The following is a 23,331-nucleotide window of genomic DNA, read 5'->3' on the forward strand; positions in this document are numbered from 1 at the left end:
ATTAATGGTGTTAAATTTGCAAATGAATTTTAGTTCTGCTGTTTCTCTTTGAAGTCTGTTTCTGAAGTTTTTTTGTTCAAGAAAAGCTACTTTTAAATCTGTTACTGAATGTCCAGGAAGATTGAAGTGTTCTCCCACTGGCTTTTGTATGTTACCGTTCCTGATGTCCGATTTGTGTCCAGTATTTGCAACCTGAAGCAAATACTCACCAGCAACAACACACCACACCACAGATACACTAATCCAGGAACCAATCCCTGTAGCAAACCTTGTTGCCTACTCTGTCCCCATATCTACCATCAGAGGACCCAACCACATCAGCCACACCATCAGGGGCTCATTCACCTGCACATCTACTAATGTGATATATGCCATCATGTGCCAGTGATGCCCCTCTGCCATGTACACTGGCCAAACCAGACAGTCTCTACGTAAAAGAATAAATGGACACAAATCGGATATCAGGAACGGTAACATACAAAAGCCAGTGGGAGAACACTTCAATCTTCCTGGACATTCAGTAACAGATTTAAAAGTAGCTTTTCTTGAACAAAAAAACTTCAGAAACAAACTTCAAAGAGAAACAGCAGAACTAAAATTCATTTGCAAATTTAACACCATTAATTTGGGCTTGAATAGGGACTGGGAGTGGCTGGCTCACTACAAAAGCAGCTTTGCCTCTCCTGGAATTGACACCTCCTCATCTATTATTGGGAGTAGACCACATCCACCTTGATCGAATTGGTCCTGTCAGCACTGGTTCTCCACTTGTGAGGTAACTCCCTTCCCTTCATGTGTCATTATGTCATGCCTGCATCTGTAATTTTCACTCTGTGCCTCTGAAGAAGTGGGGTTTTACCCACAAAAGCTTATGCCCAAATAAATCTGTTAGTCTTTAAGGTGCCACCAGACTCCTTGTTGTTTTTATAAAAGCCTGATGCCTCATCTCCGTCTTGTCTGCCGTCCTGCTTCTTACTTCTGGAGGGACTTTGCTACAAACGGAAGCTCTACACAAAGGACTGAATGATCCATCCCAGCTGTGGATGTTCTCCAGGGACTTGATTTGAACCTGTAGCTTATTCCATCATTGCTACAAGCCTGAACCAAGAACTTGGCCATCACTGAATGTCATTGATTCCATTGAACCCATTCTCGCTCTCATCTCTAGCTTTTTCCTTTTATGAATAAACCTTTAGATTTTAGATTCTAAAGGTTTGGCAACAGCGTGATTTGTGGGTAAGATCTAACTTGTATATTGACCTGGGTCTGGGGCTTGGTCCTTTGGGATCGAGAGAACCTTCTTTCTTTTACTGGGGTATTGGTTTTCATAACCATTTGTCCCCATAACGAGTAGCACTGGTGGGGATACTGGGAAACTGGAGTGTCTAAGGGAATTGCTTGTGTGACTTGTGGTTAGCCAGTGGGGTGAGACTAAAGTCTGCTCTGTCTGGCTGGTTTGGTTTGCCTTAGAGGTGGAAAAACCCCAGCCTTGGGCTGTAACTGCCCTGCTTTAAGCAATTTGTCCTGAATTAGCACTCTCCGTTGGGTCCCATCAGAACCAGCATCATTACACCCTATAACCCTTATGCACCTCTCCGCTGCCCTCTGCTAGCGGGCACCAACAGATCCCTAGGGCACAGACACTCCCCCCATCCAATGGTTCCTCTCTGCCCTGGAGACTTTGGTCACCTGAGCTCACCCCCTGAAAGCAGACAGCCTCTCCTCACACCACTATCCACTCATCACCTCCAGGCACACCCAGGACCGAAAGCACAGTCCCTGAGCAAGAACAGCCTGGCTTGGAGGGGTGCACTTGGGACCCTTCCACACCACACGTTGCAGCCAGCTGCCCTGGGCTCGGTTATAGTCATAGCGAAGACAAGGCCCTGGGCAGGCTTGGCGAGAGGCAGGAACTGTCCCCATCGCGGCCTAGCCAGCGCGGATCCAGCCTAAGGATGCCAGCGATAATTGGGGCAGGTGGTTCGGCAGTGCCGACGCAGGCCCCAGGAGTTCCTGGCCTCACGTTTGCCCATGGAGCGATGCTCCGCGCGACAGTAATGAGAACTCTGAGCTTGGGTACTGCATCAGGGCCCTGGCAGCAGGCTGGCAATGGTTGCCTGGAGGAGTGATGTGACTTGGGTTAGGAAATCCCTTTGCTGAGCCTGTTCTTAGCTTTCCTGCCACGCTGTCCCTGAAGGGGGGAAGCCCGGAGCACCCACAGCCTCCACAGAGCTCTGAGGGAACATGGGAGATCAACTGGGGGGCTCAGACACTGGTGCCCCTTGTCCTAACAGAGGATGTCAGACAAAGGTCTTTGCCCCGGGGTGTGTCTTAAGGCCCCAGAGCTAGAAGCCAGTGACAGGACTCCACCCAGGCTCACTGGGCTTGGAAGCACATGGCACCCCGCCACTGGATCCACTTGCAGCAAACTGGCGACTGGCTGCCTGGGATTGGCCCTCCAGGGTCTCCTCCTGTTGCATGACAGTAATCCCTGGATTGTGCCAAGCTGGCATCGTGCCAACCGCAGCTGCTGCAGCTGGTCCCTACCAGCCTCACACGGCCCAGCCTCCTGCAACATTCACTGGGGAGGTGACTGGGTCACCAGCATGTGTTGGACTCACTGGACACAGCATTCCCCAGAGCACTGTCCCCTCTGGGCTGCCCAGCATGGCCTCACGGGGCAGCTTCAGCACCCAGCCCTCACGACTGGGGCTTGGAAACAGACAGCAGCATCCAGGGCCCTTCCCTCCTGAGCTGGGGCCCGGGTGCTTGGGGGAGCCCACTTGTGCCCCCCTTCTAGGAGCTCTGATATGACACAGAACTGCTGGGCTGAGGATCATGAGGGTGAGGGGGTATTTGACATTGCCTATGGGCTAGTCCTGAAGTGTCCATCACCCTGGTCTCCCAGCTGCTGGAGTCCCCTATTACCAATTGCCCAGATTCAAATGTGGGGGGTGGGGGGTGCAGAATAAGCTCATACGGGGTCAGACCAATGGTCCATCTAGCCCAGTACCCTGTCTTCTGACAGTGTCCGGTGCCAGGTTCCCCAGAGGGAATGGACAGAACAGGTAAACACCAAGTGATCCATCCCATCGCCCATTCCCAGCTGCTGGCAAACAGAAGCTAGGGACACCCAGAACATAGGGTTGCATCCCTGCCCATCCTGGCTATCCTCCATGAACGTGTCTAGTTCTTTTCTGAGGCCTGTTATAGTTCTGACCTTCACAACATCCCCAGGCAACAGGTTCCACGGGTTGACTGTGCATTGTGTGAAGAAATACTTCCTTTTGTTTCTTTTCTTTTTTGAGGTGTGGTGACCACACCGGCCCGCAGTATTCAAGATGTGGGCGGACCACGGATTTATAGAGAGGCAACATGATATTTTCTGTCTTGTTATCTATCCCTTTCTTAATGGTTCCTAACATTCGGCTGCACATTGAGTGGATGTTTTCAGGGAACTATCCATAATCAGTCCAAGATCTCTTTCTTGAGTGGAAACAGCTAATTTAGACCTCATCATTTTATATGTATAGTTGGGATTATGTTTTCCAACGTGCATTACTTTGCATTTATCAACATTAAATTTCATCTGCTATTTTGTTGCCCAGTCACCCACTTCTGTGAGATCCCTTTGTAACTCTTCGCAATCTGCTTTGAACTTAACTATCTTGAGTAATTTTGTATTGTCTGCAGATTTTGCCACCTTACTGTTCACCCCTTTTTCAAGATCATTTATGAATATTTTGAACAGCACTGGTCCCAGTACAGACCCCTGGGGAAACCACTATTTACCTCTCTCCATTCTGAAAACTGACCAGAATGGAGAGAGGTAAATAGTTTCCCATCTTTCCTACCCTTTGTTTCCTATCTTTCAACTAAAAGAAAAGGAGGACTTGTGGCACCTTAGAGACTAACAAATTTATTTGAGCATAAGCTTTCGTGCGCTACAGCTCACTTCATGAAAGCTTCTGCTCAAATAAATTTGTTAGTCTCTAAGGTGCCACAAGTCCTCCTTTTCTTTTTGTGGATACAGACTAACACGGCTGCTACTCTGAAACCTATCTTTCAACTAGTTACTGATCCATGAAAGAACCTTCCCTCTTATCCCATGACTGTTTACTTTGCTTACGAGCCTTTGATGCGGGACCTTGTCAAAGGCTTTCTGAAAGTCTAAGTACACTATATCCACTGGATCCCCCTTGTTCACATGCTAATTGATCCCCTCAAAGAATTCTAGCAGTGCTGAGGCAGGATTTCCCTTTACAAAAACTATGTTGACTCTGCCCTAACAAATCATGTTCATCTATGCGTCTGATAATTCTGTTTGGTACGACAGTTTCAGCCAGTTTGCGCAGTACTGAAGTCAGGCTTACCGGCCTGTAATTGCCGGGATCGCCTCTTGAGCCTTTAAAAAAAATTGGCACCACATTGGCTATCCTCCAGTCATCTGGTACAGAAGCTGATTTAAATGATGGGTTACATACCACAGTTAGTAGTTCTGCAATTTCACATTTGAGTTCCTTCAAAACTCTTGGGTGAATCCCATCTAGTCCTGGTGACTTATTACTGTTTAAGGTATCAATTTGTTCCAAACCCTCCTCTATTGACACCTCAAGCTGGGACAGTTCCTAAGATTTGTCACCTAAAAAGAGTGGCTCAGGTGTGGGAATCTCCCTCATATCCTCTGCAGTGAAGACTAATCAAGGAATTCATTTAGTTTCTCCGCAATGGCCTTTTCATCCTTGAGTGCTCCTTTAGCACCTCGATCGTCCAGTGGCCCCACTGGTCGTTTAGCAGGCTTCCTGCTTCGGATGTACTTAAAAATTCTTTGCTGTTACTTTTTGAGTCTTTGGCTAGTTGCTCTTCAAATTCTTTTTTGGCCTTCCTAATTATACTTTTACACTTCACTTGCCAGAGTTTATGCTCTTTTCTATTTTCCTCACTAGGATTTAGCTTCCACTTTTTAAAGGATGCCTTCTTCCCTCTCTCTGCTTCTTTTACTTTGTTGTTTAGCCACAGTGGCACTACTTTGGTCCTCTTACTATGGTTTTTAATTTGGGGTATACATTTAATTTGAGCTTCTATTATGGTGTCTTTAAAAAGTTTCCATGCAGCTTACAAGCATTTCACTTTTGGGCAGAGGTGAAAGTAAGCCAGTATGCCCCGGTACGGCATACCGGCAAGAGCCGGTGCACCGTACTGGGGCAGCCCAGCTTCCCCAGGGGGCAATTTAAAGAGCCTGGGGCTCCCAGCAGTGGCTGGAGCCCCAGGCCCTTTAAATTGCCTCCAGAGCCCTGCCGGAGCCCTCGGGTAGTGGCTGCAGGGCTCTGGCAGCTATTTAAAGGGCCTGAGGCTCCCCTGCTTCTACCGCCCGGGCCCTTTAAATAGCCACTGGAGCCCCGGCACCGCTACTCCAGGGCTCCGGCAGCTATTTAAAGGACCGGGGCCTTAGAAGCAGGGGAACCGCGGGCCCTTTAAATAGCCCCCGGAGCCCCCGGCTGCTGCTGCTACCTCGGGGGGGGCGGGGGACGTACCTTACAGGGTGGGCTGGGGCTGGCTCTGACCCCCTCAACCCTGCCTCTTCCGGGGGCCAGAGCTGGCCCCAGAGTACCCTCGACTTACTTTCACCCCTGCTTTTGGGGCTGTGCCTTTTAATTTCTGTTTCACTAACCTCCACATTTATGTGTAGTTCCCCTTTCTGAAATTAAATGCGACCGTGGTGGGCTGCTGTGGTGTTTTCCCTCCCACAGGGATGTTACATTTTATTGTGTTATGGTCACAATTACCAAGCGGTTCAGTTACATTCACTTCCTGGACCAGATCCTGTGCTCCACTTAGGACTAAATCAAGAATTGCCTCTCCTCTGGTGGGTTCCAGGACCAGCTGCTCCAAGAAGCAGTCATTTATGGGGTCAAGAACATTTATCTCTGCGTCCCGTCCTGAGGTGACACGTACCCAGTCGATATGAGGGTAGCTGAAATCTCCCGTTAGTATTGAGTTTTTTATTTTTAAGATTTTTACCACATTTGACTCTCTCAGAGCAGAGCCTGCCTGCAGAACACCCCCACACCCCAACTTCCATGTCCTCCCCGCCCCATGCCAGCACATAGCTCACACTCCCCCCAGCCATGGGGGCATTCAGGTCCCCTCCCCACCCATAGAGGCTCTGTAAACACTGTGCTCAATACACACCTGCCCAGCTCGCACCCCCCTGCCCGGCAGCACTCATGCCCCCTGAGTGCATCAGATGAGCTTGCCAGGGGCATGAGACCATAGGGAATCTGGGCATGGCAGAACCCTAAGAGACCCCCGCAGCTCAGCAGGGGCCAGGAGCCAGCTGAGGGGCTGAAACAGAGCCCCCAGCACCCGCCAGAGCAGCTAGAGAGGCCTGCTCTTTGCCCAGTCTCTAGTAGGTGGGAGCAGCTCCTCTGATATCTGCCCTGGGCAGCGCCAGGGCAGCACCCCCAGACCCGGCCATGGAGCCAGGCCTGGAGCAAGCACATGAGGGACCCAGACCCAGAGCCAGGAAAACACATGTCACAACATTGACACCACAGCCCTCAGCGGCACAGCGAGCCAGCTGGCCAGGGGCTCCACCCTGCCCAAGCAGCCGGGCAAGGAGCCAGCGGGGCAGGGGCCTGCTGGGTGGGGCCCTGGGACACATGGGGCCATCGGAGCAGGCTGCGCTCTGACGGAGAATGTGCCTCAAGAACAATGCGAGTCAGAGCGACGCCAGTTGTCAAGGGGACTATTTTAGGGCCCCCAAGGGGGGGGGGAGGTGCCAAGTGCCACAACCATGCCTGGGGGAGCCAGGGAACAGAACGTCCCAGTGCTGGGAGCCCACGAGTCAGCGCAGCACGGGGATGGAGGGTAGGTGTGGGGGGAGGACCCCCGCTAACCCTGGCACTCAGAACAGAGCCCCCCTGCAGCAAACACCCACACCCCTACTTTCCATGCCCTCCCTGCCCTACGCAGGCACACAGTTCATACTCCCCCCAGCCATGGGGATAGTCAGGTCTCCCCCCACCACACACATCCAGGCTCTGTTCACACTGCACTCAATACACGCCTGCCCAGCTCGCCCGCCACCCCCTGCCTGGCAGTGCTCTTGCCCCCTGAGTGCAGCAGATGAGCCTGGCTCACCCGGCTGGGTGAGGAGTCACAGGACTTCCCATCACAAAGGGAAATGCGAGTAATCAAAACGACCAGAAGAAATCACACATCTTCCCTGCTCCGACACACATGGGGATGGGGATTGGCCCTGTGTGCTGAGAACAGGGGATCTGGGTCCCTCTCGTGGGCACAGGCAGGGAGGGGGAATCGTCCCATCCCCACCCCGGCGTGGGCACAGGCAGGGAGGGGCCGCTAGTTATTTTTGGGAAGGCCACGTTTCTGCGGGTGCCCAGTTGGGCGGGTGTTGCTGCCCTCATTTGTGAGTGTCCAATGACAACGTGTGAGTAATTTTCTCTCCAGCGGCCCGGTTTGCGCCAAGGACACGGCCCAAATCCCCGTGTTGCACAGGGTGAGGTCACGCATGCTTAGCCTATTGTTACGGGTCACTGGCTGCTCTCCCTCCAGGAGGCACGGCCCAGCTCTGGGTCTGCGGGGCGGGCAGGGATGGAGACTTGGAAGGAGACCCAGAGCCAGGGAGCGAGAGAAAACAAAGAAGAAAGGGGACTGGTGAGCTCAACGGTGCCCGGCTGGGGGCTGTGAGCCCCGGCACAACCACTGAGCCAGCAGCACAGCGCGGGCCAAATGGGACGAGAGAAGAGAGGCAGAGAGGAGAGGGAAGGGGGGCGGGCTGGGATGGGTGGAAAGAGGGAGGTGCAAGGGGGAGTGATGAGTGTGCACGAGGGCTTGGGCATGCACTGAGGTGTGCACCAGGGTATGCACGGGGGCCCAGGCATGCACCAGGGAGTGCATGAGGACCCGGGCATGCACCGGGGTGTGCACGAGGGCCTGGGTGTTCACCGGGGAGTGCACGAGGGCCTGGGTGTTCACCGGGGTGTGCACGAGGGCCTGGGTGTGCATGAGAGTCCAGGCATGCGCTGGGGTGTGCGCTCAGGCCTGGGCGTGCACTGGGAGTGCACGAGGGCCCGGGGTGTGGTCGTGTGTACACTAGGCCTGAGCGCGCACACCCGTGCAGCAAGGACTCCCTGCGTGAGGCTGTAGGGAGCTGGGAAGGCTGTGGTCTCACTGGGCTGGAGGCCCTTGGGAGTGGGTTTCACAGGAGGCCCCCCCATCCCCATGCGATGGGGCAGCCCGGCCCGGGTGTCTGGCCCCGGCGGGCTCCTTACTGCGGCAGCGGGCGCAGCGGCTCTGGTCGTACTCCCGCAGCTCCGGCCCGAGGGCGCGCTCCTGCGGGAAGGCTTTCCAGTGCTTCTGCTGCTGCCGGATGCGCGCCGCCTCGTCCTTGGCAAAGGCTCCCAGGTCCTGAGTGTAGCGGCCATACATCTGGCAGAGAGAGCGCGGCGTCAGGGCGGGCGGCAGGCCAGATGGCGGGATAATCCGCCCTGTAGGCCCCCACCCGCACCAGGGCTCGGTGACCCTGGAGAGGAGCCTGCGGGAGAAGACGGGGGTTTGCCTCTGGCTCCCCCTCCCCCCCCCCGGCACAGGCAGAGCTGGGGGAGCTGGCAGCTTGGGGGGGGGGGGAGAAGCCCATGGCTTAGCCCTTCCCCGAACGTCCCAGCCCAACCCCACTGCAGCCGCTCACACCAGCACCCCACACGCTGGGGTCTAAGGGCCGGCACACCTGCCCCCTACGCTCCACCTCCCTGACTGCCCTGCTTCCCAGCCCCGGGCTCCATTTACCTCTCAACCACCCCCCACCCCCCGCTGGGTTTCCTTCTCCTCCCCCTGCATGGTGCCTTTACCCCACACAGCACTGAGGTCACACATGAACAGCCCTGGGCCCATGTAGTGACGGGCCGCGCCGCTGGCAAGCAGGGCATAGGCCAGCCCAGTGGGCAATGGCCCTCTACAGTGTCCCAGCCTGCCCGGGGCAGGCCTAGCCCAGATCCAGATCTAGGCGACCCCGTGCAGAGGCAGGGCCCCCTGGCTCCAGCCCTTTCCCAGCCGCACGAGGCAGGGGGGCCGAGGGACGAGACAGCTGCAAGGGAGGGGGAGCGACAGGACAGCAAGGCCGGGCGTCCGTATGGGGCCCTTCAGGCTCCCAGCACTGCATGGACACAGCCACCCTCCCCCGCGTGGATGGGGAAACCAAGGCTGGGGAGCAACTGGCTCGGGATCAGAGTCTGTGCGGGAGCTGGGAGTCTCGAACCCAGGAGTCCCAACCCCCAACCCCGTGCTCCTCCCGTTGGGAAACGCTGCCAGGAAAGCAGGGCAAGAAGCAACAGGAGCAAACAGCTCTGCGTTGGCTGGATCCAGTCCTGGGGCCAGCCTCCAGGTCTCAGCCCCCCCTTTCCCACAGCAGAGAGGGGAATCCACAGGCAGACAGAGGCAGGGGTAGGCGCTGGGCTCCCAGCCTGGCCAGAACAATGCCAGGCAGATAAGGAAGCTTCACAATCAATAGCAATTGTTCCCCCCGTGCAATGCGTCTCCCAGCACCAGTGCCCAGCTGGGGTGGGCTGGCACCAGCACACAGCACCGCCCACCCAGTGACCCGCCGGTGGCAGCCTGACATCAGTGGCGGGCGTGTTCCCCACCCTGCCAGCTCCAGATCAGGGGGACGGCGGATTCCAAACAAGGGGGACAATCCCAGGGCTCATATCCCCCCCCCAGTTACCCAGAATGCAGCAGGGGCAGCTCACAAGAGGCCTCCCCACCACCAAGGGGATGGGCAGCCACTGGGTGCCAGCGATGGGCCAACCAGGCTGTTCTCAGCCTGCTCCATCGAGCTGGGCACAGCCTTTCAGAGTGGGCTTCCAGACAATTCCCTGCCCCTTAGGCCCCACCCTGCTGGGCCGCAGGCCAGGTGCAGGCCCAGTGAGGGGGCTCTGCAACACCCTAGACTCTGAATGTGCCCACTGGGAGCGGGGCCCGGCAGCTTGCTCCTTTCAGCCCCAGCGTTGGTGAGCTCTCAGGCTGCCAAGGCTCTTCAAGGGAGAGGCTCATTAAAGCTTTTCTCTTCTCTTAGATAGGGGATTCCAGCTCCCCCAGTCAGGGAGTCCCTGCAGGGGCAGACCAGGGGGGCAGATGTAGAGCAGGGTGGGTCCCCTGGGCTCTGGGGGGCACAGAGCAGCAGGGGGGCAGATGCAGATTGGAGGGACCCTGTAGGGTCTGGGGGAAGCTGCAGAGTGATAGGAGGGGAAGATGTAGAATGGGTGGGGGATTCCCCATGGCTTATGGGGGCAGGCACAGAGCAGGAGGCGGGGGGAGGGTCCCTGCAGAGCAACAGACTTGCATCGTCCAGTGGAGCTGATCCCGCTACCTGCGCCTGAACCGGTGGGTGAGCAGGGGCGCAGGGACGTAACCCGGTGCTGGCCCTGCTCAGGGGATGGTGACTGAGGACCACACCCAGAGATGGAGCCTTTCACCTCGAGGTCATTCTGGGAGCTCAGATGCAGCCCCAGTCAGTTACTGGAGAGCCACTGCCAGCCACCAGCTGCCTAGAAGCCTGGGTGAAGTGACCACATGGATCCAGCCAGGGCAGTGAACCAGCTATCGCAGCCTTCTGGCTACAGCCAGGGCTGACGGTGCAAGACAGCGTGTGAAGGACTAACCCGCCCCGACCGGCAGGTCATTCTAAGCCTGTCAGTTGGGGGTCTGAAGCTTCGCCCTATCAAGTGTCCTTGCAGGGAGGTACTAGCTAATGAACGGCCAATCCTCCACTTCAAGCCCGCCAGGGTCTGGGCCTCACCGATCTGGTGGCAGGGAGTTCCACAGGCTCATCGTGTCTTAGGGACAAAACCCATTTCCTTTTATCATTCTGAAATACAAGAGCTGGGTCCCAGGCCAAGGAGCTGACAACAGGAATTGTCCCTCTCCCTCCCCGAGATTCGCAGAGGGCTGAGGCCAGGAGCATTGTTCACAGACACCCTGAGGGTGGAGAGGGCCAAGCCGCGTCTCAGGGGAAACTCCCCGACACACAGTGGGACAGACACGGGGGAATTACCCCAGTAAGCAGGGGCAGCTCACAAGGGGCCTCCCCACCCCCAAGTAGATGGGCAGCCACTGGGTGCCAGTGATGGGCCAACCAGGCTGTTCTGCACTTGAGACTTTAAAAGTGAGGCTGGCTGGAGCTGCGGAGACAGGAGTCCGGGGTCTGAGGCTGGCACGGCCCCTGCTGCGAGCTCCCTGTGCCCTCTCTCCAGCAGGAGGGGTGCGCAGGCAGGCATTGATCCTGTACTGTAAGGGCACTGCCAAGGACTTCCTCCCCCATGGCAGGGCCGGAATACAGAGTGCCAGGAACAATGGGAGGCTTTAGCGAGAGACGGCCCCTCATGGGAAGAAAAGCCGAGGGGCCTGACAGTTCTGGCACCAAGTGCACTGGAGCCTCAGCACAGGAGCTCCGTGAGGGCCATGCCGATTCCCCCGCAGTCCCAGGGCCAGGCTGGACGGGCCTGCCTGAGCCGGCGCAGCCTGGGGCCTTGTCCGACCCAGCCCCAGCAGCCCCGGACACAGCTCAGCCCATGCGGGCCGCAGGGCTCGGCTGTGCTTTCCCTGCAACCTAAGGGGTGATGGAGCCCCAGGAGGCGGAGGTCTCGGGGTCCCCTGCAGAAGGCAGGCTAGACTTGCCCCAGCCTGCTCCTCGCTGGCCCATGCAGACTCCAGGCCAGAGCCGGGCTCTGCTTAGCGTCTCCCAAAGCAGCATTGCAGGCGGGGGCCTAGTGGTCTGGGCAGGGCAGGTGCGGCAGCCCGGCTGCACTCAGCGCCGGCTCCCCGAGGACGCACCAGGACACCCAGGTTCGTCTCAGACCCCCTTTGAAAAGCACCAGATCCTTTGCAGCCCCCTTGGAGAGACAGAAGTGATGCACTGGGGGAGGAGGGGGCCTGCACTGGGGATGAACCTGGCTCCAGGGCTGGAGTCCAATCTCAGCCCTCTTGCCCAGAGACATATGCTCTGAGCTGGCCCAGTGAGCAGGGAAAGGGGTGGGGAGAGGGGAGACCCAGAGACACTTTGGACAGGACGGCAGCTTAAAGCCCCCCTCGATCTGCCCCCCTCCCCCGCCGCTTTCCCCACATCCCTTGTCTGCTTCCAGAGAGGGCACTGCTGGGGGGGGGGTTGGGGGGTGCAGAGACACAGAGACAGCAAATGTCTGGGCTGCACTCAGAGTGCTGGGGGGGGGGGGGGGGGCTAGCAATGGGGCCAGACCCAAAGGGATTCCTGATGTGCTCCCTCAGGAGTTAACCTGGGAGGCACCCGGAACTGGCCTGACTTGGCAGAGTCCTGCCCTCCCCCCCACCCCCACACCACCAGGGCAGCTGAGGGAAACATCTGGTTTGAATGGAACTGGGTCCGCCCCCAGTCTCAGCGCTGCCCCTCGCCCCGCAGGGGAGTGCAGGCTGCCCCCAGCGCAGGCTGGCAAGTGGGGAGAGGCGAGGAGGGGCGTGGGGAGCAGAGGCCCACGCTGCATGGGAGGCAGGCAGGGAGCATGCACTGTTGCCAGAGAACCACAAGGGGGTGCCAGGGAGAAATGGAAGCGTTGGGCCCCGTGGGTAGGAAATAGGCATGGCAGCAGGGGGTAGAAATCCCCAGAGCGCAGGGGGGTGGGGGGAGCAGGATGAACCGGGCCAGTCCCTGGGGCTCCAGGGCCTGAGCATGGGATCAGCCCCATAGCTCAGCAGGTCTGGTGAGGGGCCCTGCAGGCCGGGTTCCCGTGACGCACGTGAAGTGCCTTTCCCCATAGCGTGCACTAACCCCAGAGCTCGCCCTGCAAGGGCGGGGACGGATGCTAAAGGGGGTCAGGCACTGACCCAGGAGGGCTGGGTTCAATTCCCTGCTCCGCCACAGATGCCCTGTAACCTTGGGCAAGTCACTCAGCTCCCCATCTGCCCCATGGGGATAACAGCTGGCCTGGGCGGGAATCTCTGTCCACCTAGGCCTGGCTGTCCCCAAGGAGGCTGCTGGCAGCAATACTGGGTGGGATGAGGCTACTTCCCCACCAAGACCTTGGCCTGGGACCTAGCACTCATGTCACAACCAAGGAAATGTCTTTGTCCCTAACCCAAGGTGAGCCTGTGGAACTCCCTGCCACCAGATTCAAGCCTAGTGAGCTTGAAGTGAAGGACTGGCCATTCCAGTGGGTGACATGTGCAGTGGCACCAGTGAGGATAAACACATTAAACTTTTCACGTCTCCATTAGGGAGATGGGGGCTATCGAAGTACTTTTGATAGAGGCTGTTACAGCTTCCTGCTGCTCGGCCTGCATCCCCTCAGATCAGTCTAAACAACCCCTCCCTCCTGCCGCTTGCCCGTATGACCTCCCCCAGGTAAATCCAGGTCCTCTCAGTCCCTCCTGGTACATCACTCCCAGCTCCCCCAGCTCAGCTTGATGCCAGTCTCTGAACTCCTCCCCGACAAGCGCTATTTCGTTCGGGTGCCAGCTGGTGGCTCAGGCAGGAAACGCCAGCGATCGGGGCAGCTGCACTCCGGTGTGGAGAAATCAGCGTAGGAACCAAGAGGAGCCTGCAAAGCTGTCCCTGATCACCACAATGACAGGCAAGGCGGGGTGCACCTGCCGCCAGAACTTGACCTTTCCTGAGCAGCGGCAATGCGGCATTCACGGAGCTTCGCTGGGGGACATTACGAGCGGGTTTGTCCTCGTTTAAAAGGGAAGTAAAATGAGAAACGCCTATGGGGAGAAGAACCACACTCCACCCCGGGCTGGGTATCCTGCCCCAGGCGCTTTACGAGCCCTGACAAACACATGCCCAGCAGAGCCACGCGACAGCATCGCCAACGGCTCATCACTCGGTCGAATCAAAGCCAGCTTCCTCTGGGGGAGAGCCGGACCCCTGCTAAACTCCAGCCACTTCAGCTACCGAACTGATCAAGGGGAAAACAAAGCCGCTGCAGGATCTGAGTGGAAGGCAGCCCCCACCTGAGCCCCCTTCTGCTGGCTGAGCCGTTTCTGTTCAGACTTCCCTTCCCGCCAGTGGCCAGCCCTTGGAGCACCAGCAAGTGCCACGGCAGGGGCTTAGAATGGAAACCGTTACGCACCCTCGACTCTAGCTGCCCCTCCAATACCTGCTTTCTGGGACTGGGGGGCCTAAGCTGAGCGCCGCATCCAGGTGGGGGTGGGGGGCATGTGCAGTTCATGCTTAATGCAGGCACCAGTGCAGCTGGGAAGGGGACAATGGGCTTGTGATTCACACAGTGGACTGGGACAGCCGAGCCCGGGGTTCAGTTCCCTGCTGTGACACAGCCTCCCTGGTGCATCTTGGGCTAGGCTCTGTGGGCTTCAGTTCTGGGGCTAATCCTTCCTTTCTCCCAGGCTGTCAGTCCACGCTCTGGCCTGTCCCTCTCCCATCACGCACCAAGCTCAGTCAGACAAACAACCTTGTCCTACGGTGGGGCACGCAAAGCTCGGCCCTGAAACTGACTCCCCGGCTTGGCAACTCAAACCTGCTCCCATTCTCTGGGAAGGCAGTCGTGTGCCCAGGCAAGGCACGGGTCGGGGGCAGTGGCAGAGCACGCCCCACTAAATACACTGGAACCTCTGCCCAAGATATGCCCAGCTGCCGCCCTCCCACCCCCGTCACTCACTTGTGCACTGGCTGACCCAGACACACTCTGGATTGCGCCCTGTTCGGACTTAATTTGTTTTGTTCTTTCCCAAGTAAAAATATTGATACAACTGGGGCTGCAGTGATCCCTGTGTCCGGCCTGCCGGCTCGCCCCAAACAGCAGGGTGGGGGCCTGGCTCACAGCACCCCCAGGGGGCACTGATCCTCTCTGAGAAGGGGGTCCCGGGCGAGCCTCGCTCCCCTAAGGACAGCGGATTCTCCTCTGCGGTCTTGGCAGTGTCCAGCCGCATCCCCGCACTCCCTGCTCGCTCTTCCAATGGCCGGGTGCTTTGTTTGGGCTCCCAGGAGGGGTCTGGGCACAGCTCGCTGCCTTCCCCCCGGCTTATTTTTCAACAAAGGCCTTTTGAAAACAAACAGCAGTGAGGCTCCAGCCTCCGCAGAGAAACAGCTGAACAATCACAGCTCTGGGAGGGGCAGGGGGAGCTGGGACTTGGGGGCAGCGGGTGGGGGTCTCTTTCCTGGACCTTTCACTTAAATGTCCTGCCTCGGGTGCACTCAGCTCCAGGCCCCAGTTACCCCCCTTGGGCAGTGCCTGAGCCCATTCAACGCGCCCCACCCCATGCCCAGTGCAGCGCAGCGAAAACGCCCCAGATCTCGTGGCCCGGGGATCAGAGGACTGAGGGGGTTGTCAGTCACCCAGCCACGGAGTGCCCCATCCCAGGGACAGAGGAATTCATCAAGATGCCCTGGCATTGATAGGGGCATGGAGCACCCTGTGTGGCCAGGGAGAGGGCGCTGGGCTGGGCATGCATTTGTATTTTCCTGCTTGCCTGTGACTCCCCTCCCAGAGCTGGGATTTGCATCTCCAGCTGCAGGAAGTTAGGCCTCGGAGATAAACGAGAGGGGAGGGTCTGGGCACCGCTGCTCCATGGCTCTTCCTCCAGTGTGGCAGGCTGGGCAGACTAAGGGAGGGAGCTCTCTGTAGCTGTGTCCCAGGGCAGCGCCAGGGTGAGTCTGGGTTGCAGGGATCCTTCTCGTGCCCAGGTACCCTGGCGCAGCTGCACCCAGGCCTGCTTTTCTGGGCACCCGGGATGGTTACACTGGCACATAGTGTTCCATTACCGATGCCCCACCAGCCTGCACTGGTCCATTGTCATGGGTACCCCTGTGTGCCAGCCGTGTCCGGTCACTAGGGGCTTCACAGCCGCCCAAGGCCCTGCCCCAAGCTCAGCCACGGCACAGAAGGCGGAGCAGCCGCCCCCCGCCTTGTCCCTGATGCCACCATGTGAATGGGCAGCAGGGAGACAAGAATCAGGCACCAAGCCTCCCCAGTGCCCTACAGGAAGGAGCCAGCCCTGCGGGCCCCAGCCAGGCTGCGGGAACCAGAGCCGGGCACAAGCAGCAGCCTCCTGAATTTGAGGAGGGCTGAGCGATGGTGGTGGGGAGATCTGGGGGTGCTCAGCACCTCTGCATCAGGCCACCGCCTTATAGGTGCCTGCCACAGGCTCTAGGACCCTGATCTTGGGCACCCAGATTTGAAGATGTTGGTCCCTCCCCGCTCCCCAGCCTAGATCTCCGGGACCCATAGGGGGCTGTAAAAAGGATCAGTCCCAAGCCCACACAGACTCGGGGGCCGTGGGGCTCAGGCGGGAGCGCCAGGGGTCCCCGAGGGGCTGGGGAACCACGTGAGCATGGCGGGGCTGCTCCCACCCTCCGCACAGGGACACTCGGCTTCTCACAGAAAAGGCCTTTTCTTCTGGACCGCGCTGCGTCCCCAGGCGCCAGGAGCGTCAGGGACAAAGGGAACGGCAGCAGCAATCTGTGTCACGCTGCTTTTATTACATGGAATCGCCCTGATCTGCTACGACGACGGGAACAAGAGGCACTTGTGAAACGTAAGCCCCTTCGTCCCAGAGCCGCAACTCTGAGCAAGGGGGCTGGGCGTGAGCCGGGCGCACGCCCTAGCCAAGGGGGTTCCATGCAGCACCTGCAGGAGGGCTGGGGGAGCCTGTCCATGTCCACACCGGGGGGAGGAGGGGTACAGCCGGGCGGGCTTCTCTGCCAGGACACCGGGTGGAGATTGTGGCAGCCCATGGGGGCACGTGCGTCTCCCAGAGCCAAACGTCCCTTTGCCCGCTGTAACCTTGAGCCACCCCCCGCGACGGGTTGCACAACACCCACAAGGCCGGGTTGGGGCAAAGGGGAGAACAGCTTATCCATTGAGATAAGGAAGGTGGATAAGAGTTCAAGGCTATCGGAGAAATGGAGAAGGATGGAGCTGTCAGCGGTGGCAGAGGGGGACCTGTCCCAGCTGCAAGGAGGGAGACTGGGGCCTGGTCAGGCCACTGGGTTATTTTGGGGGTGGGAGATTAGGGGAGAGAGGACAGATGGGGGGACAAAGCACACAGACTGTTTCCTGAAGGAGCACTTTAAACCCCAGAGCGATTTGAAGGGCACAAGGGGGGTGGGGCTGGACCAGGACGGCTGATCCGCTGGGCAAGCACAGGGCACGGAGCGCTGGGAGAAGGCCCCTCCTGGGAGCCATGGACTAGCTGGGAAGAGAGGGTGCAGATGAGAGAGGGGTGGGGGGTACTGATCAGCTGACACCCTCCTGCTGCCTGCTGGGGGCAAGTGGAAGTGGGACTGGGATGCAGCTGGGGGGGGGGGGGGATTCCCACCACTCGCTTGTTCAAACCAGCCGGGCCCGGCTGGAGCTGAACTTCCCTGCTCTGCAAAGGAGCCGGTTCAAATCACCAGCCCGGGTGTGAAATTTCTCAGAGGAGGAAACAGAGAGTCCGTGTCATGCTCTCGGCCGGCCCCGTGCCCACAGGCGCTTCCCCCAGCCCGGCACAAGGCAGCTGCAGCGCCCCTCCGCTGACCACTGTGCCCTGCCCTGAGCCCAGCACAGTACAGGCCGCTCCCACAAAGGCAGAGAGCACACGTGGTGGCCCGGTTACCCTGGCTTTCAGAGATGGAGCCGGCTGAGCCGGAAAGGGGACACATTGTCCCCTGGTCAGCAGGGAAGCCTGGGGCAAATGTACCATTTCACCCACGCTCACAAGAGGGGGCACCGCGTGGCTCACGACTGGTGGCCTCGGCAGAGACAGGGTGGGCACCACTTGTCTCCAGAGCACCCCGCCCGCTCCATCAGCTGGGCCCAACGTGCCGCGTGAGCAAGGGATTACAACTGCCCGTGGGCTCCCGGGTGTACGGCGAGGAGGGAGGCAGCAGTGTCTGTGCAGCACAGGGGCCAAAGTGCTGGGGGCCACGTGAGCACTTGGACTGGTCGGTGCCACTACGTCTCAGGGGGGTTCACACCCCACACGCCCCCGGGTCCTCCCACCATGTGGATTCTCCCACAAGGCGGAGGGCAGCTTGGCCGCTGCTGCACAGACGCCGACCCCATCCCCCGCACAGCGGAGGTGATCTACACCCCCCTTCCCCGTCTCTAGTTTCACAAGTGCAGCCCCACCTCGCCCCACAATGGGTGGGGAGCCCTAGGGAGCTGCCCAGGGATGGAGGGGCTTGCAACAAGGTGAGCTGGGGGGCAGGGAAGGGCTATTCCAGAGAGCGCCTCCACTGATTGGGGGGAGGGATAGCTCAGTGGTTTGAGCATTGGCCTGCTAAACCCAGGGTTGTGAGTTCAATCCTTGAGGGGGCCATTTAGGCAAAAAAAAAAAAAAAAAATTGGGGATAGCTCCTGCTTTGGACTAGATGACCTCCTGAGGTCCCTTCCAACCCTGATATTCTATGATATTCCCCTCCTTCCCCCATTACTTGGCCCAGCAGTAAAGCTACACAGGGTCCCAACGCCTAAGGAACTGGGCCCTGCCCAGCCGTCTGCCGAGGGAAGCCCACTGGTGGCATCACCCACCTGTGAGTTTGTGGTGTGCCCCTTTCTGTGCCCAGAGGAGCTGAGCCTGTTATAGCCCCCGTGAAGGAGCCCAGGCTCTTTAGCTCACGCTGCTGCAGTCCCCGGTTCAATCCCTGGTGTGTCAGCCAAAACGCAGCAGGATGAAGGCAGTCTGCCCTGGCATAGGATCTTAGAGTAGTCAGCTGCACTCCCCAGGGTGTTTGGTACCTGCTGCCCAGCATGCCTGGGAAGAGCCCCATTCCCCAGAGCAGCCTGCCCCACCTGCAGATGTGCCAGGAGGCTATTTAGCCCCTGAAAAACAATGGCTGTCCTGCCCTCATGGCTCCCACCCCACCTGCCTCGCCCCAAGACTGGGCTATAGTGCCCTGGGAACTGCACCAGCCTGCGTGCGTGTCCCGGCAGCTGACCTCTTCCTAGCAGGGCATTGCCGGGAGAGACCCCGGGGCCCACGAGATGAGATGAACGGGGCCATGTCCCCCGAATGATGAGCATGGTGGGGATTTGGGGCTTGGCAATGCAGGTGCCCCTTGCAAGATGCCATCCTGCTCCCCATGAGGCAGCTGCAAGGTCTCCAGCTGGTCAGCACGAGCCAGAGTAACGACACAGCAAGCTGGGAAGGAGAGTCCGCAGGGAACTGCTGGCCTCCTCACCATGCCACCTCCCCAGCATACAGCAGCGGCTGTAAACCCGGCAGCCTGCGCCAGAGACCAGTACAAAAGATTGGGGAGAGGGTGAGTCAGTGTCCAGGGAGAATGGCCAGGGGAGGCCTCTCCCCCCACCACTGAACGGGGAGGGGGCTGCTGGGATCCACACTCGGTGCTGCCCCCAGGGCGGCTCCATCTGCCTCCAGCTGGCAGGTGTCTGAAATCCGAACTGACTGGGCTCCTGACCAGCCACAGCAAACACTGGCAGGGGAGGCTGTCTTCACTGTGTGGCAGCTCGGCAGGGCTCTGGCCAGCAGCAGAAGCACGGGGGCTGCCTGCCTGCAGGCTCATGCAAGCGGCAAGGCGTCGGTTAAGCTCAGGGTGCTTTCGGAGGACTTTCTTCCCAGCCAGGAGGGCTGGAGGCTTGCGTGCTTTTAATCAGAGCTGGGATAGTGCAGGAGCTGGTGGCTCCCGCCCACCCTGGCCTGCGGGCATGTCGAGCCCTGCCCTGCTGCCCGGGCCACAGAGCAACCCAATGCACAGCAAGGGTTATCAAGATAGCTCACCCTGATTGCCCAGCAGGCTGGAAAGGCCCCTACAGAAGGGTTAGCTCAACACCCTCCCCTCCTCCAGGGGCAAGCCGCAGGGACTTGGGCCTCCCTAGAGGTGGCTGCAGCTTCGTTTGAGAAGGGATCGGAGAAGGGATCGGAGCTGGCACAACCTCGCACTCCTTTCCTCAGATAACACCTGGCACCCGCAACAGCTAGTCCTGCAGAGGGGCTCAGTGCACGACACCAGCACCGAGGGCTTCAGCCAGTTCACAGGGCAAGAGCTACCTGGCCTGGCTCAGATGCCCCTGGTTTGCCCCACATGGGAGTGGGCCCCCAACCCTGGTGCCTGCTCCTCTCTGAGCCACGGTCCCCCCCCTCCCCCCAACACTACCTTCTGTGCCCCTTCCACTCGGCAAGGCCCTCAGTCTTGTGCCCCCACAACCTCCTTCTTCCTTCTCGACATCTCCCAACTGCACCTCAGAGGGGTCCTCTAACCCCTTCCTTCCTGAGGGACCCAGAGACGTCCCTGCAGAAATGCAGCCAGCTCTGGGGTGCAGCGTGAAAGTCCAGTTCATGCAGGGCACAGCACAACAGCAGGGACGCCGGTGAGCTGCTACTTCGTCCCTTGGGGCTCGAGCCTCCAAGGACCATCCAGGCACATGGAGTTTCAACATCTCAATAGCTGAGCCTTCCAGAACCCAGGGGGCAGCAGAGAGCATCCTGCCAGTGGCGCCCCCTGCAGGGAATGTGCAGTGCCGCAGGCTTCTCCCAGCTGAGAAAGGGCGGCACGGGCGTTAGAGCAAGGAGGGGAAAGTCCCCTCTCTACACAGCTCTGGAGAGATGCCACCGGGGATGCTGCACCCAGCTCGGGGGGACCCCGGCCTGGGGGAACACAGAGCCCCTGCCATGTGGGGGAAGGGGTAATGGGAGACAGGCCAGGCTAAGCGTGCGGGAGGGGTGAGGGGAGCCCCTGAATAGAGGGGGATAGGAGGGTGGCACACAGATGTTGTGGGGAGGGAAATGGAGGGATGCAAGGAGCTCCTGGTGTGTCCCATGAGCTCAGCCTAATCGGACTACGGCGTGTGAGGCCCTCGAGCAAAGCTAGATTCACAACTGCATCGCGTTGGGTTGTTTATGGGAAGATGAGCTCACGGGGCACAAGACGAAGCCTGCAGGGTAAATTATCAGCTCCCCGAGCCACCGAGAGCCAGCCCAATCCCACCCCTGGATGGAACAAGTCTAGGGACACAGAGGAGCACATCTGCCCTGGGAGCTGGAGGAGGAAGGGGTTGATGCGGGGCACGTGGTACCCATGGGGAGATGGCAACACCATGCTGAGGTCTGGAGGGGTGGGACAGAGGAGGGAATTGCCATGAGGGAAGCAAGGGGCATGGCTGAGCATTGCAAGAGAAGTGGGGACAGGGAAGTGCTACAGGAGTCGGGGAAGCTCCAGGTGAGGGATGTTCCATTCCCAGGTTTCAGGGAAGGCAGAGGGAGGAGGGAAGAGAGGGGCTGGACCTGGGATGGAGGCTGGGTCCCTTCGCACTTTGGTCTCCCAGACGTTCAGCTTCAAGGAGCTGAAAAAAGCTGCTTGTTTACTTGGTGAGTAGAGGCAGGAGTCATTCCAGGAATCAGGAGATATGAAGACATCTAGGGTGCAGGGCTAGCACCATAAACATGGGAGCTAAGGTTAAAGGCAGAGGCGCAAGGAGGGAGCTGTGTGGAACTTGCTGGAGAAGGGGTCTGGATGCAGAGGAGAGGCACCCCCAGAGACAGGGGCGGTAGGAACAGGAAGGCGGCAGCAGGAAGCCAGGGACCCACCACTACGCAACAGCAAGACCCTTAGGGGCTCGGAGGGAGAGATTACAGGAGCTAAATAATCCTCCTCGCTGGACTGCACACGCTACTGGGGGTGGGGGAGAAAGGGAACAGGCTGCAGGTATTAGCGGTGTTAATGGGGGATTGTAGAGGGGACACAATGGATCAAATGACAATTTAGGCTGAAGATCAGTGGGAAACTCCCTGTCAGGGACATGAATCCGGCCAGGGATTGCCCACAGGGCAGGGCTGGCAGCCCCGTCGCTCCCCAACAGGGGGTGGACGTGGCCAGAGAATGGTCCCCCAAGGATGAAGGGGAAACCCCATGACTTGTGACATTTAAAATTGTTACAGACCTGGGGAATAGACTGCAGGGAGCAGTCCTGCCCTGGCCCTGGGGAGGGGAAAGGGGGAGAGGGGACTTAGTGTGGGTATGTGTACCTCAAGTTTCTATGAAGGAGTGTCTGGAGGAGCACAGAGAGCCCCCAGTTTCGCCCCCAGGTCAGGGCCAGCAAATGACATGCCAACCTCCCACAGTAGCTAAGGTCTGGCTGGTGTGAAAGCGCATGGTGGGAGCGCAGCTCCGGCATTGCTCTCCTAGAGGCACCAAGCCCCCTCTGCCCCTCGCAGGCCCCCGAAGTTCACACACACACACGGAGAAAGCTGAGCCACTAGACGAAGTTATTCTGCTAACAGGACTTGGTGCCAGAGGCAGAGGTAGCGAGTGGGGAGACGAGGTCCTGGGCACTGACAGAGCAAAGGTGGCGCGACCGGCACCTGAGAAAGGTGCAGCCTGGTGCCAAGCGCAGGCATCGAAGGGCCTGAGCCCCTGCGGGTAAGGGGAAAGCAGCTGAAACTTTTCGGAGGCAGAGCTGGCACCGACCAACCTACCGACCGGCTGCCTACCCCCTGCCCCACTATTCCAGTGCAGGGCTGGCCCCGAGGGGTGCGGGGGGGGTCGATGCCCAGCACAACAATTCACTGAGGCAGCCACCAGAGTACACAGCAGCCACATGCCAATGGTGCATGCCCACCCCCCACACATCCTTTCCTAGAGGGGCCCAACACACGCCCAGCCCCGGAGCCTCCTCCTGGGGGTGCCTGCAGCCCTGGCACCTCCCCGTTCCCAGTGTACCATGTGTTGGGGGGGGGCTTGTCCACAGAGCGCACCCACGCTCGGGGCCCCCTTCTGAGGGGTGCCCGCAGCCCTGGCACCCACCCATGCCCAGTGCCCCGGCACCCACTCATCCCCAGGGCGCTCTCCTGGGGGGCCCACACGCCCGGCCACAGCCCATTAGCCGCCAGCTCTAGGGTGCCCACCCTGGCATCTCCGCAGCGCCGCGCCCCTGCAGAGCCCAGGCCCCCGGCCCGGGCAGGGCTGGCAGGGGGAGCCGCAGACGGCTACACTCACCAGGGTCTGCTCATAGTGCAGCGCCCGCGCCTCCATCCCGTCCGCAGCCATCGCGCCTCCCGCCCCGTCCTCTGCCCCAGCAGCGCCCCGGCCCCGCTCCGCTGCCCGGGCTGCAGCCGGCGGCTCCTGCCCGAGCCCCAGCGCTCGCCCCGCCCTGGGGCGGGCCCGGGGCGCTCGCTCCGCCTCCGGCGGGGCAGGAGCTGGAGCCGAGCGGGGCTGCCTAGGGCCCGCGGGAGCGAGTCCCCCCCGGGGCCAGGGCTGAGCGGGGCGGGCCGGCCAGCACTGACCCAAGCAGCCCGGCCTGGGGCTGGCACAGCCTGCCTGGGCAGAGCCACTCGCTGGTGACTGCTGCGGCTGCTGGGCGCAGGAGAAGGGGCCGTGGG

General features: G+C 59.5%; 1 protein-coding gene across 2 annotated transcripts in view; it reads right to left on the reverse strand.

The window, feature by feature from the left end:
* The window catches only part of CLCN2 (chloride voltage-gated channel 2), a 43,633-nt gene extending 20,573 nt beyond the window's left edge, over positions 1–23,060 (reverse strand). For both annotated transcript variants that reach the window (XM_074963468.1, XM_074963467.1), the window contains exons 1-2: positions 22,949–23,060; positions 8,298–8,454 (exon numbers count right to left, since the gene is read on the reverse strand). In XM_074963468.1, the coding sequence (XP_074819569.1) occupies positions 8,298–8,454; positions 22,949–22,999 (208 nt within the window). In that variant the 5' untranslated portion in view covers positions 23,000–23,060. The remainder of the gene's footprint in view (positions 1–8,297; positions 8,455–22,948) is intronic.
* Between the last annotated feature and the right edge of the window lie 271 nt (positions 23,061–23,331).

This window comes from Natator depressus, chromosome 9, assembly GCF_965152275.1.
Source record: "Natator depressus isolate rNatDep1 chromosome 9, rNatDep2.hap1, whole genome shotgun sequence".
NCBI classification, from domain to species: Eukaryota; Metazoa; Chordata; order Testudines; family Cheloniidae; genus Natator; species Natator depressus.